This window comes from Caloenas nicobarica, chromosome 3, assembly GCF_036013445.1.
Source record: "Caloenas nicobarica isolate bCalNic1 chromosome 3, bCalNic1.hap1, whole genome shotgun sequence".
Lineage (NCBI taxonomy): Eukaryota > Metazoa > Chordata > Aves > Columbiformes > Columbidae > Caloenas > Caloenas nicobarica.
In genome coordinates this window covers 28589175-28602370 of record NC_088247.1, presented here as the reverse complement: position 1 = coordinate 28602370, position 13196 = coordinate 28589175, and the positions used below count along the sequence as shown (strand labels likewise).

General features: G+C 36.3%; 1 protein-coding gene across 1 annotated transcript in view; it reads left to right on the top strand.

Moving 5' to 3' along the window:
- Window positions 1-13196, top strand: part of EYS (eyes shut homolog) — an 826250-nt gene that overhangs the window by 667040 nt on the left and 146014 nt on the right. Inside the window, exon 38 of the mRNA XM_065631328.1 lies at window positions 2070-2223. Coding sequence (XP_065487400.1) covers window positions 2070-2223 — 154 coding nt within the window. The remainder of the gene's footprint in view (window positions 1-2069; window positions 2224-13196) is intronic.

The window sequence follows — 13196 nt, the reverse complement described above, 5'->3', positions numbered from 1 at the left end:
CAGCTGGCATTCTCCAGGAGAACAATGCACAGTATAGTATCCTTCCTTTGTGTCCACATATGTTTTTGCCTAATAAATCTTCTTCCTACATCCCAACTGGAATTTAAAACTCTAGATAGACAGCCATTTGAGCCTAGTGGCCACCTGCCTGCCATCACATTGAGATGTATGAAAATAGCCTTCAGGCCTGCAGTTTCCTGTGAAAGAATGATTGCTGAGATCTCATTTCTTTGACCTGATCTCCTCACATAGTCTCTGCTAAGGTCAAGGTAAATTACTTCCAATATCCAACAAGATTTTTACTCAGATGGTTCCTGACCTCTGTCTGTTCTCAGAACCAGAGTAACCCACCCACCAATATAACCCTCCCCCACTATCCCAGACCAGTTGCCAAGCCCAGCTTGGCACTCTTTGAAGGGATGCCTGAAGTTTCTTGATAGCCCATCCATTAATGTGACTGACAAGTTTGGTTTCTTGCCATTATTTCTGTTGCTCTTTGTCACCTGTGTGTTTTGCTTATTGCCTTCCCTTTTTCCGTATCATTTTTAGAGGGTCCTAGATCAGATAATCTTACTGAAATGAGCATTCACACACTCTGCATGACCATACCAGTTAGTGTAACCCACTGGGTTTGGTTCTTGTTACTATCTCCATTCATCGGTCAGGTTTGTGCTTCAGCACATTTTGGCTTCCCTGTTTTCCTTGTCATCCCATTTGACAAGGTTGTTGATCAGATAGCCATGAGGAAGCAGATACTCTCTCCTACTACATATCCTCATAAAAAGTTTATTTGTGTGGTGTATGTGTTGTGTGTTTTTTCTCAACTCAGCTACAGACAATGGATAGGAGGTGTGTTCCAGGCAGGCGGGAGAATTGGATGCAGAGATAATTCTGGAACTCAAGGTTACAGGTTTCCTAAATACTGTGATTCTGGAAGTTAAGAACATAGTAATCTTATATTAAAATACTGCTGAACAAATATATACAGTAAATTCAATTTCATGACATAGCTACTGAGTCTTTTTTACTTAAAAATAGTAAAATACATTGCAAAAAACAGGCTAACATTTTAACAGTTTGTCTTAAAGGCAATAAAAATCCTAAACAGGAACCGTCTCTTACCTTCTATGAGAAGCAAAGACAGTTAAATTCAAAGGGCAAATTATAATAATAAAAAATATCCATGAAAAGATGTCAGTTCTTTTTTTAGTAGATGACCTATGTGCCATTCATCATTTAAACAGAAATATTTTGCTGTCCTATTTACATTACACTACTTAGTGGAAGTGAAAAGAAAATTTTTATTCTTAGTTTGAACTGCAATATATCTGATATTTTGTAGATAGCAATTATTCTTCTCATCAAGTCTGAAATGTATCATTAGTTGGGAAAGGTGAATTTTTCATAATCTTTACAGAGATTATAAGAAAGATGTTCTCATAATTTTTTTGTGTAAAATGGTTGAAAAGCTGAATGAAATAGTAAATCATGATATAGTATTTTTGTGAATTTTTTTTTTATTTTTTTTTTATTGTCACCTATGTCACCTTAATGATACTGCTGAATATAGAGAAAATCATAGAACCACAGAATCATAGAATAGTTTGGGTTAGAAGGGACCTTCAAAGATCATCTAGTCCAACTCCCCCCTGCCATAAGCAGGGCCATCTTCAACTAGATCAGGTTGCTCAGTGTCCCATCCAGCCCGGCCTTGAATGTTTCCAGAGATGGGTCATCTACCACCTCCCTGGGAAACCTGTGCCAGTGTTTCACCACTGTCACTGTAAAAAATTTCTTCCTCCTGTCTAGCCTGAATCTCCTCTACCAGTGGTAGCAAAGTAAATTTTGTCTTCTGCTTATTTTCTCTTACTTTGACCTGTTATCAGCTGTTCATACAGAGTGTAATTTTATTCTCACAGTCACTCAAGCAGAGTCCTGTATATGGATAGAAGACTTCCCAGTGTCACATAGGCATTATGACTATTGATGGCATTCCAGTAGTGTGGAATAGTTTTGGAAGGTCCTATACTTTCAGAAGTGTGACTGTCTCAATTTTTTTTTTTTCAAAGCTAGTGAAAAGAATTTCGGAGAACAGTTTCTTCACTTGTATCTTGTGGAGGGAAGACCAACAGCTCGATTCAGCTGTGGAAACTCTCAGAACATTCTAACTGTATCTGTCAATGAATCCATTAGCAAGGGTATACTCATCCCTATCACAATAAGGTAAGAACTTACCACTGTGTTATGCTAAAGTTTTAGTCATGTATATTGAGCAGTAAAGTGCAACCTCATTTTTTGGACAACAAAAAGCGTTTTTGACAAGATAGTGTCCTTGACTGAAAATAAATTTTAGCTCACACTGATTAGTTCAGTCCTTTGGAGAATTTGTGAGTTGTTCAAACTCCAGATATTTTTACAGATAAACATGGAACTAGTTTGAGAATTGAAACAATTTAAACCTAACGTTGGAGGTTACAAATGGGTAGCTCATAATTTATGCTTATTAATTTACACACTGAATAAACTAGATTTGTCATTAAAATTATAGTGCTAAATATATAATTTTATATATAATTTTAAGATTAAAAATTAAAAATGGGCATACTAGCAACATCTTGCAATGCAGTAAGCTGTCATATCTACATATGCAACTGTACTGTGAGCAGTGTACAATGGTAGCTGATCAGTACTGTGATTTTTTTCATCTAGTATGCACAATAATTCACAGAATAGTTAACTTATAATTTTGGAAAATGTATTGATATCATGCCTTGGTAATGGATTAACTCTTTTCCACTCCTGGAATTTCATATGTGCAAGTTAGGAAAAAGGTAAGAATGAAATAATATAGATGTTGTGTTAAATTTCTATTAGTAACGTTAAAATAGCAGTGAAGTATTGAATGTTTGCTTTAATAATATTTTGGGAATAATTTTGACACCCTTATAAAATTTCAATTTACCATGATTAATATTTTATTTTATTTTTTTGCATAGTTAAATAATGAGAGCTAATTCCTGCACCTGAACTGTAAGCATTTGTGATGTGAGGGAACTTATTGCACAAGTTATTAAATTAAAGGTAGTTTTAGCTATGACCATTTTTGCTGTTAGAGAATGGAATATGAAGGAGCCTGCAAAAGTTTCCCTGGCACAGGCGTGTGAGAGTTCTCAAAATTACCTTCTTACTACCAGAAAAGGCGTATAAAAGCATCATCTGAAGGTTTTTGTATTTGTCCTCTGAACTATTTCTGTATGCTGTAAATGTTGAGAAATTCTAAAATGCTGCTCATACCAGGAGGCTCGAGGGTTTCAGTACATAGAGTAGATTGGTAGGGGGAGAAGACACTGTGTAGGCTTTTTTTGTTTAGATTTTATGCTCACCCCATAGGCTTTACCATATTCTTTTGAAAACAAAGTCATTGGAATATAAATATAAAACCTCTTTTCAATATATAGAAGGTTAAATAATCTACCATTTAAGAAACTGTTTCATTTGCATCTTATATTCTCAGCCACAGGTCTGTACGTTATTACTCTTGCACTCCATTTAAAAAAGTCTTTTTCCCCTTTATTCTATATGAGTATTAATGCCTTGTACTAATGAAGCAAAGTCATATATCATACATTCAAATCTAATTACTTGTTTTCTAGCGGTAAATTAATGTTTTAGGATTTCTGTACAAATTGTAAATGTATATAAAAGGTACAAATAAAATTATATCCTCTCCCTATGAGCCAGCAGATATTTTTTTTTGTCTTAGAAGGTATGATAGAAGTATAGAGCGCAATACTAACAAACAATTATAAATATGTTTTTTAATGTCAGAGACTACTCTCATGTGAGACATTGGTCAGGTAATTGTCTGCACTGTATTAGCTGTTATAGCATTGTCTCTGCTTCATAAGATTAAGGCATTAAAACGCGGCACAGATTTCAAAGTCTGATAATATCTTAACAAGAAGTACAGCTAAATGGCATTGTAAAGATTGATTCTACTTATAGAGTTCAAGTTCACACTGAAAAATTAATTTATTTTCTTCCTTTTTACCTTAAAATTAACACCTGTATATTTATGGCTTCATTCTCCATGTTGTTACACTAAAAAGTAACGTCAGTTCAGTTTACACATTACCTTTGTTTACTGGAATTTATGCTGCTATATTTAAAATGGGAGCATACGAAATAACTTGCAAGGTGTGATTGTAGGCTGTGACTGGTGGGGATTTACATGCATCTGAGTTTATGGGCTTTGCCTTCAAAATGACTAGTGATTATTCTTGTGAGTCCTTCTAAAATGTAGAGAGAGCAGTATATCCTTCACCACGCAGCAATAAAATTGTAATCCTTCAGCAATCATCCTTAACCTCTGCCAAAGAAAAAAGCAAACTTGACAAGGCGTTTGTGGTCCCCCAAGATCTTGTACCATAGGCTATAAAATATTAATCTGTGACAAAACTGTTGATTTGTGTTCTCATAGAGGCTTTTGAAGATAGATAACTCTGTATGTTTTACCTGCAAAATTAATGAGGTTTTTCTCTCTGTAATGTAGGAAAATAGATGAAGACTGAAATAAATAACTATTTTTGTTACTGTTTGAAATCACTCGAATTGGGAGACGATATTTCTGTTAAATTTGAATTTGAATAAGGCTATAAGATCGTATTTGTCAAATATTCCAGTTCTGGATGCAACTATGGCTCCAGTGGATAAAAATTATAATTTAACACAACCAATAGTATCTGTAGAAGCAGATATTAATCTTCTCAAACTTTGTCTTTCTAAATCCGCCATATACAGGAAGCTAAGATATCCCCATAGTTTCTACCTTGTACTTTCTCTTATCTATATGATTAGTGTCCTTAGATACAGCCATTTCTTTCAAACCTGATGAAGATAAAATGAGTTTTAAATGTTCAGTCATTGCCTTTCGAGCCCTGGTGAAACAACAGCTTCACAGAAAAAAAAAAAAACAACAACAATAAAACTCTGATGGCTTACTCTTTTACCTTGCCTAAAGAAACCTGTTTCAATCCAGTTTTCTTCTTTTGTTTCCATTTCTGTTTATTTTAGAATGATGTGATTGCTAGTTTTGAAAATGTGTATTTGTTTGGGTTTAAATTTTTGTGATTTCATAATTGAGATTGTATTGATCTTTTCAGTTAAAGCTGTGAGCACATACTTGAGATGTAGTTTGGATTGCTTTTATGGATTTGTTCCTTAAAATTATTCAAATAACATTAGTTCAAACACATTTCATTCCATGTGTGTGTTCTGAAATGCATTTGCCTGATGCAAAATCTGCTATATGTTGTTTGTGGTTAAAGTGATGTGACTGAGGCCAGATGCTCTTTCTTCAATTCAGTGGTTGAAAGTAAGTAACTTTAACAAGCTGAGATAATAATTTCACCAGGATTTTGATTTTTCTAGGTAGTGAGATGGATTTTACCTTTTAGAGTAGGAATACTGATTTTTTTTTTTAGACATGTTTATACTTTCTTCTCTAAATGATTTTTTTTTTTCAATTATATTTCCTTAAGTTTAGATTGTCCATTCTAGACAGTGATGGGAGACACCAGATTCTTTTCTGTTTGGAAGATCCTTGGCAACCATTAATTAAAATCTTGCCTGTATAGGATAGTGTCACTCCTTTCCATCTTATTTACCTGCAGAATTGCCAGAATTTTGCTGCAGAAGTTAATGAATATACTACCCATTCCCACACAGCTTTATCATTGTATTGTGCACATTAATATTTCATGTATCTTCTAAGTGAATGTATTGAATGTAGTTGTTTCCAGTTTTCTGTCACACTTTAATTAGTGGTATGGATTTAAGTGTTTACTCGTGTCCGAGAAGACAACATATAGCTGTCCATAAAAGCATTTATTTGTTAAATAAATTATTCCGTTAATGTTGTTTTGCCAGCTCTAGCCTAGACCATGCAGTTGTATGGAAGCCGCTGAAGTTTATTATTTCATCTTCATGCTTCAAAAGCAGATAACTCATTCTGAACTGTGAAAGTCCTAAACATGTTTTTGTAAATCCACATGGAAACTTTGGCAATATGTAATGCACTGAGTGCATGCCCATGTTTTTACCTACACTTCCACTTCCTCCTTTTCCACAGAAGAGACAGTTGTTCGAACTGACCTTAAAGTTTTTTGTTGCATGTGCATTCTGCAAGTGTGTTTTTAAAAAGAATATGTAAATCACTATCCATGCAATCTGTTGACCCATTTTGAGTCATGGGGTTTACGTATTTCATGTCATCATTCCAGAGATATGTTTTCACATTAGTGCATACTTTTAAGTCAGCATTTTATTAGTATTTACAGATGCTGGGTGTTCTGCATAGTGTGCAAGTATTACTGAAAATTACATTAAATCAGTAAAACAAAAAATTAATTCTCTGTTTTGCTATTGTTTCTAGCATTACCAAATTACCTAGGAATACAGGAATTTTTTGATTGATGAATTGGAACAACTGAGCAGCTGTTTGTAAATGTTAGTGGCTTTGTATCTGAACAGGTATATAGTGTAGCCTATATTTGTGACGTGTGGAAAACATTTTGCTGTCTTCAAATACTCCTAAGCTTCCAACATAATCAATTATGTGATGAAAGTGAAAAGGAAAGGTGTTTTGATAGATAACTTGAGCCAACTTGATGCAATATTGCCATCACCACACCTCAGTCTGGGAGAGATTTAAGAATTGTTATTCTATCATATGGATTTATAAATTGTTAAAGAAAACACATTTAGACGTGGCTTTGAAATGGAATATCTTACTTACTGTATATTTATTTTTGAATTTTAAGTCAGCACGTGTATTAATCATACCTGTGTGGATGTTGTGTTGTATAAAACTGGAAATGCTGTAGGACATTGAGTAGACTTAATAAATTTTGAATTAAAGTTGGGTTCAGTTTTAGAAGGACTGTATATACAACTATACATGTTTATATTTACTGCATTTTCTATAGAAATCACGAATCATGATAACTCAGCATAAGTCTTGATGGGACAAAACCTAAAAATGGCTTTCATAGAAATTATTTTCCACTGAAATTATCTGCAGTTAATTACAACTTAGCAGGCCTTGTAAAAACACTAATGGACTCAGTTCAGTTTGTAATGTATATTTATTTCATAAAATCATCATCACATTTGCCACTACGAGGCAGGAAGGTTTGTACAATGTATGCCCATATAACATTTGTTCTCTGAAAACCTTAATCTCAGGTCCATCAATCCAGCTGTTAGAGTTTTGCATCGATAAATCACTACATCTGTTATTTAGTCTCAAAAACAGTCCCATAATAAATGCATTACATCAAACTAATGCATATAAATTCTTGTATATGCAATTAAAATTGACCATTTGATGGAACATTACAGTCAACTAGTTAAATTATTCTGTGTGGCCTGCTAGCTGAAATAACTCAAATAAGAGAATGGATTCTCATAAAGAGCATAGAAAAGATTACTTTTTAGTTTTGTTTCCATTTCAGATTTTGTGAACAGAATATTAATTTGGAAATATATGTCACTTTCTGAAACAATTTTTTTGCTTTCGTTCAGCCACAGTATTCAGTATTTCATCAGTAATCCGTCAAAGCCGACAAACCAACTGCAGTGGCAATTCAAGCTCATTAGATACTGACTTGAAGAGCAGATGTTTGAATTCCTGTACCCTTCATGCTCTGGCTTAGACTAGGTCATCTTAAATTAACTGACCTTACAGGAATATCTCAAGAACACAGAAACACAAAATTGCATCATTGTTTAGGTTGGAAGGGACTTCTTGAGGTCATCCTGTCCAAGACTTCTGCTCAATCAGGGTCACATAGAGCATGTAGGACCATGTTCAGTCAGGGATAGAATATCTGAAAGATTCTCCAATGCCTTACTCAGCTTTGTGGCCTTTTGCTGAACTCGCTCCTGTAAGTCCATAACTTTCTTGTACTGAGGAGCCCAGAACTGGATACAACACTCCAGATGTGGTCTCACTGGTGTAGAAGAGGGGGGGAAAATTACCTTCTTGGACACAAAGGACAATCTTGCCAGTAAAGACTGAGGTAAAGAAGGCACTGAGTATCTCAGCCTTTTCCAGGTCCTTTGTCAGCAGATTAACTTCCCTGTTCAGCAGTGAGCTCACATTTACTTAAGTTTCCCTTTTGCTGCTGATATTCTTGTAGAATCCTTTCTTGTTGCTCTGCATGTCACTTGCCATAGTCAAGTACAGGTCAGCCTCAGTTTTCCTAACCCTATCCCTGCTGGATCAGACAGCAACTCTATACTCTTCCTGAATCACCTGCCCATATTTTCATGCCTTGTGCACTTCCATTTTATGTCTGAGTTCAATTAGAAGCTCCTTGTTCACCCACGGAGGCCTCCTGCTGCATTTGCTTGGTTTCCTACTTGTTGGGATGGACCTTTCTTGAGCTTGTAGGAGGTGATATTTGAATATCAACCAGATCTCCTGGACCACTCTTCTCTTCAGGGCCTGATCCCTGAAGAGACCAGAGTCTATTCGCTGACATCCAGGGTTGTGCTCCTGCTTTTTGCTTTGCTCTGTCCTCCTAGGATCCTGGTTTCTACCATCTCATGGTCACTGCAACTAAGGCTGCTTCTGACTTTCACACCTCCAGCCAGTTCTTGCTTGTTTGTGAGTATCAGGTGCAGCAGAGCACCTGCAGAGTCCAGCTCCTTGATCACCTGTGCCATGAGATTGTCAATGCACTCTAGGAATCTCCCAGATGGCTTGAGTCATGCTTTATTGTCCTTCTAGCAGATACCCAGGTGGTTAATAGCTCTGATTCTAGTCTGAAAGTTCTGCATCACTGTCTTAATTGGGTCATGACCAGATTGATGGCTTTGTTCCATTATGAAAGAACTGTGGATCCCATTGGATTTGGTGATGTTTGTCCCTTCAACATGGGCAAAGCCAAGCAGAATACACATGCTAAATGGTATTTATACTGCAAATGCTTGCAGACAACTGTCTTATTACTGACTTAAGAATTCTTTTATTTTACCTTCTTTTTTTTATGCAGTTATCCTCAACATAGATAATTCACTGAGCTTTTTATGGCAAGTGTGCTAAGGGGAGGGCAGAAGTGCCAAGTGCTCTGGCCATGGGGTTTTTTTTCTTTTCACTTGAACAATGTGATTTTTAAGAATGCAATTATGATGTTATATTGATTTTTTATAATTTCTAGCTGGATAGATTTATTCTTATCTGAAATTGAATTTCCAATATTAATTGATTTTTGGATGATTTATTCCAAAGTGGTTCACCATAGTGTATAGAGTCACAATACTTTCATCTTCCCCCTCATAATATGTCATTCAACTTTTATCTCAGATGAAAGAGCTATATCACTATAGCAGTGATATTTGCTGTGTTTGCTTATTTTCAAGTTAGGGAGCTGCAGCAAATGTCATGTGAGTATCTGCAAGGATGTATAGTCCAGAAGCTAAAACAGCTGATTGAAAACAATGCACTGAAGGAGTTTAATCAGTTCTGTTGCTAGATGTGAGTTTTCTTATTGATATGAATTACATTCATATCAATATAAATTTTTAAATGTGAACTGTAGCAGCAGTTCAGTAATACTGAGTAGCATAGTGCAGCTTTGTCAGCTGCCTTTCCTGAAGTGGTAGGCATCCAGACCTCTTCTCATAGTTGTGCTGATAAGCACGTCAAACTTGAAAATGATAATGAAGATTGATATTCTGTTTTGTCCACTATTTTTATTATGTCTTTTTATCCTAAGTCAAGCATTTCAGTAATGTCCCTCATATCCTGAATTTCATTGCTGTCAATTATTGATTGTAAAGAAATATCAAATGATTCAGTACAGCGTATTTTCTTTGTATTTTCTCACTAGAATGGAAATGGTAGAAGAATAGGACTAATGAGGGATGCCTATAAACTTTGTTGTATCAATATTCACATATTTGAACAAGATCAGATTTTTAATGACCATGGTAATCGCTAATGTATGTTCAGTATTTTGTTACTACGCATATTACATATATGTTGGTAACTAGATACGCGAACAGTTTTTCATGTTATAACCTTAACAAAGCATAGCTAAACTGTCGAATACTTCAGAACATTCAAACACCTTCCGGTTTAGCAGCCCCTCTTATCAAAAGTGACATAAATAAAAGCTAGTGTAATCTTCAGAATCAAGAATAACCAGAAAACCTCATTTTCCAAAGAAAGCCCTAGGATTAATAATCACTTTAAAGGAACACTTTCAATGCACTGTTTCAATGCAATTGCACATTGCAATAATTATTTATTACTTTCTTAGTGACTGATGTTGCTAATAACAGTTATTAATTTATGTGATTTTACTGAAGCTCTGTGTCACAATTTACTGGATCTCCTAAAGGCAATGAGCTGTGGATTCATCAGAATTAAGGTATACGTTATAAAACATAATGAATGCACATTTCATTACCTTTTATTTTTAGATTTGGCTTTGTACCAAATTTTTTCCAATTTCGGGAGAATCTCTGTATTTCTGCAAGGAAAATATACAAGATTAAAGTTCTAATAGTCTGCGTAGCCCAATTCCTGTTTTCTGGATATATCTGCTTTGAAAATTATACGATTTGCCTTTCAGCAATGTTACAGCTAAAGCACTTATAAATGTTCTTTTTGTTATATCATGGAAATGCTAAACTACATTTAACCTAAATTTCCAGAATTTTGCTAAGCTCTTTCAAACTCTTCCTTCATGTATTAAAGGAGACACTGGTTTAACAGTGTGCACTAATCCTTTCAAGTGTGCCATAGTCCTTTTTTTCCTGTGTGCTGCATAAAGCATTATATTCAAAGTAGAGTTGATGTGATTGTTTACTCGCTGCACTTTCTGCTCCACGATCTGATATGATTCACTTTTTCATCTTCTTGTGGCTGAAAGAGACTGTGTGAAACAGGTAGTAAAGATTTCAAAATACTTGGCTGTTCCCTCTGTTCCAGGGAAGAAGCAGGATGCAGAGCCCTTCTGATCTGCTTAGAAGGAAGAACAGTTAATTCACATACATGATAGTTGTCATGGAGGCACCCCAAAGTCAGTTTTAGGTGGACAAGAAGTTCCAAACAGACTTTATTCTGGCTGGAAAAGTGCAGCCAATAAACCGCCTAGGAACAGGGTTTATACAATTAGTTAGCACTCCAACAACATAAAATACGGGTTTGGATATCAGTTGAGGAGGTTAATGGGGTACAGCAAAATAAGAATAATGAGGATCCACAGTGTGCATGCACACACTCACAAGAAACAAAACCAGAGACCTCTGACTCCAGGGTACCCACAAGAAATAATAACTCGCCTGGGCTAGGCAAGGACTCATGCTTGCCTGGTTAAGCGAGGACTCGTTCAAGGATATATCCAGTAAATAACTCACCACAGGAGGAGGTGAGGTGCTGTCAGTCCTGGGAAGTCTCCTTAGATGGCGTCCCAGTCTAAGGGGAGGGCTTCAGTTCACAGACCCGGTGCTCCAAGAAGGCCACTCCAAAGGGGGCCTTCAGTGAGTAGCCCATTTTATAGTCTGGTCGGATCTGGCTGTGGGCATTACAATATCATCCAGAAGCTTTTCAGCTACTCTGGGCACCTCCTCTCCTAATGACCCTGTCAATTGACTCTGGGTCCCGTTAAGGACCCGGTCAACTGACTGAGGGACCCACCCCTCCGGCCCCACCAGCTGGTGGAGGTGAAGTCACCCTGCCCCGGGGCAGGGGAGGATGTGACTATCAACACCTTGGTACCACCCTAGGTATGTACGTGGGGACAAGCACAGTGGGGCACAAAAGGTGCTAAAAGAGCCATCAACTGCCCTGTTGAAGGCTCCAGATCTCAGGGGGGTGTGCAACTGCCACAATAGTACAAATGGATTACAGTACTGCCAAAGAGACACTAGGTATTCTACATGAAATGATGCAGTTATCTGTGATTTGAAGGGAAGAGGAGTCACTGGATTACAGAGCGAATAATAACTATTAAAATTCAAGATAATCTGGTATATCAAAAAATATTTTTTCAATAATGTTCAATATTTTGATAGTTTCTGTATTCATGTATGTATTGCTAAAGTGTATTGAATTCTGTAAAATTCATTAGCTCAATATCTGGTCATCCAGTGCTTCACACAGAGGACTTTCCAGAAAACTCTTTTATTTCTGTTTGGCCCAGCACATGGAACTATAGCTATAGAGTATATTGCAAAATAGCTTATGAAGGTGTCATGTTGCCTTCTTCCTAGGAAGTGAGTTGATAGCAAATATTTACTCTGCTGGGTATTTGTGAGTTCTGAATAGCAAAATGAAAAAAAGATCTGTGAAGGCAAAGCAATTTTTTTGAATTCTCTTCGTCAAGCCTGTTGTTGCTTAAGTGGAAGATCAATACAGAAATAAAATTGGTTCAGTGTGCTTATAACAGTTTGTAATTCTCTACAGGTTTGCTTTAGCTGAAAGCAATAGGAAGTGCTATTTGCTCTGTAGATATTGAAAATCAGTAAAAATTAAAAACCAGTAGTCAGCTAGCCTTTACTTGAGTGTCCAAAAAAGAGTGATAGAGGGAAAGGGAAGAAAATGTATCCCCCAGCAAGCCAGTTTGGCTCTCATTGATACACCTCATGAGTACCAGTAATTGTAGAGGAATCAGAGGGCAGGTCTCCACCAGCAATGAAACAGGCAGTGAAGTTTCTCAAACCAGACTGCTGCAGGGTTAGGTGAATTTTCTCCTCTGTGCTGAGGAGAAGGAAGCAGTTCTCCTTAGTCTAGGTCATCCGCTTCTATCTCAGCAGTAAACTTCCTACATATTTTTAAAGAGTTTGGTTAATCTTAACTTGTTACTTAGCTTGCACAGCTGTAAAGTAGTACTCACCAGAAAGATGTTCAAAAGATTAAATGTTCTGAGAGCAAGTTAAGTATTTAAAGAGATTAAAAAACGTGGCATCAAGATCCTGGTGCATGACCTGTATTTGGTACTATGCTCAGTCCAGCTCTGCGGCCCAAAATCATCACAGGGCCTCAGGTATACTAACTCAGGATTCCTACAACTCATAGGAAATCCTTTTTTCATGGGGGATGAGAGAAGAAACAGCAATTGTTATTCTGTGATTTATTGTTGTTATTTTATTTCAATTGCTATAACCTTATTTTTTTAAGTTCT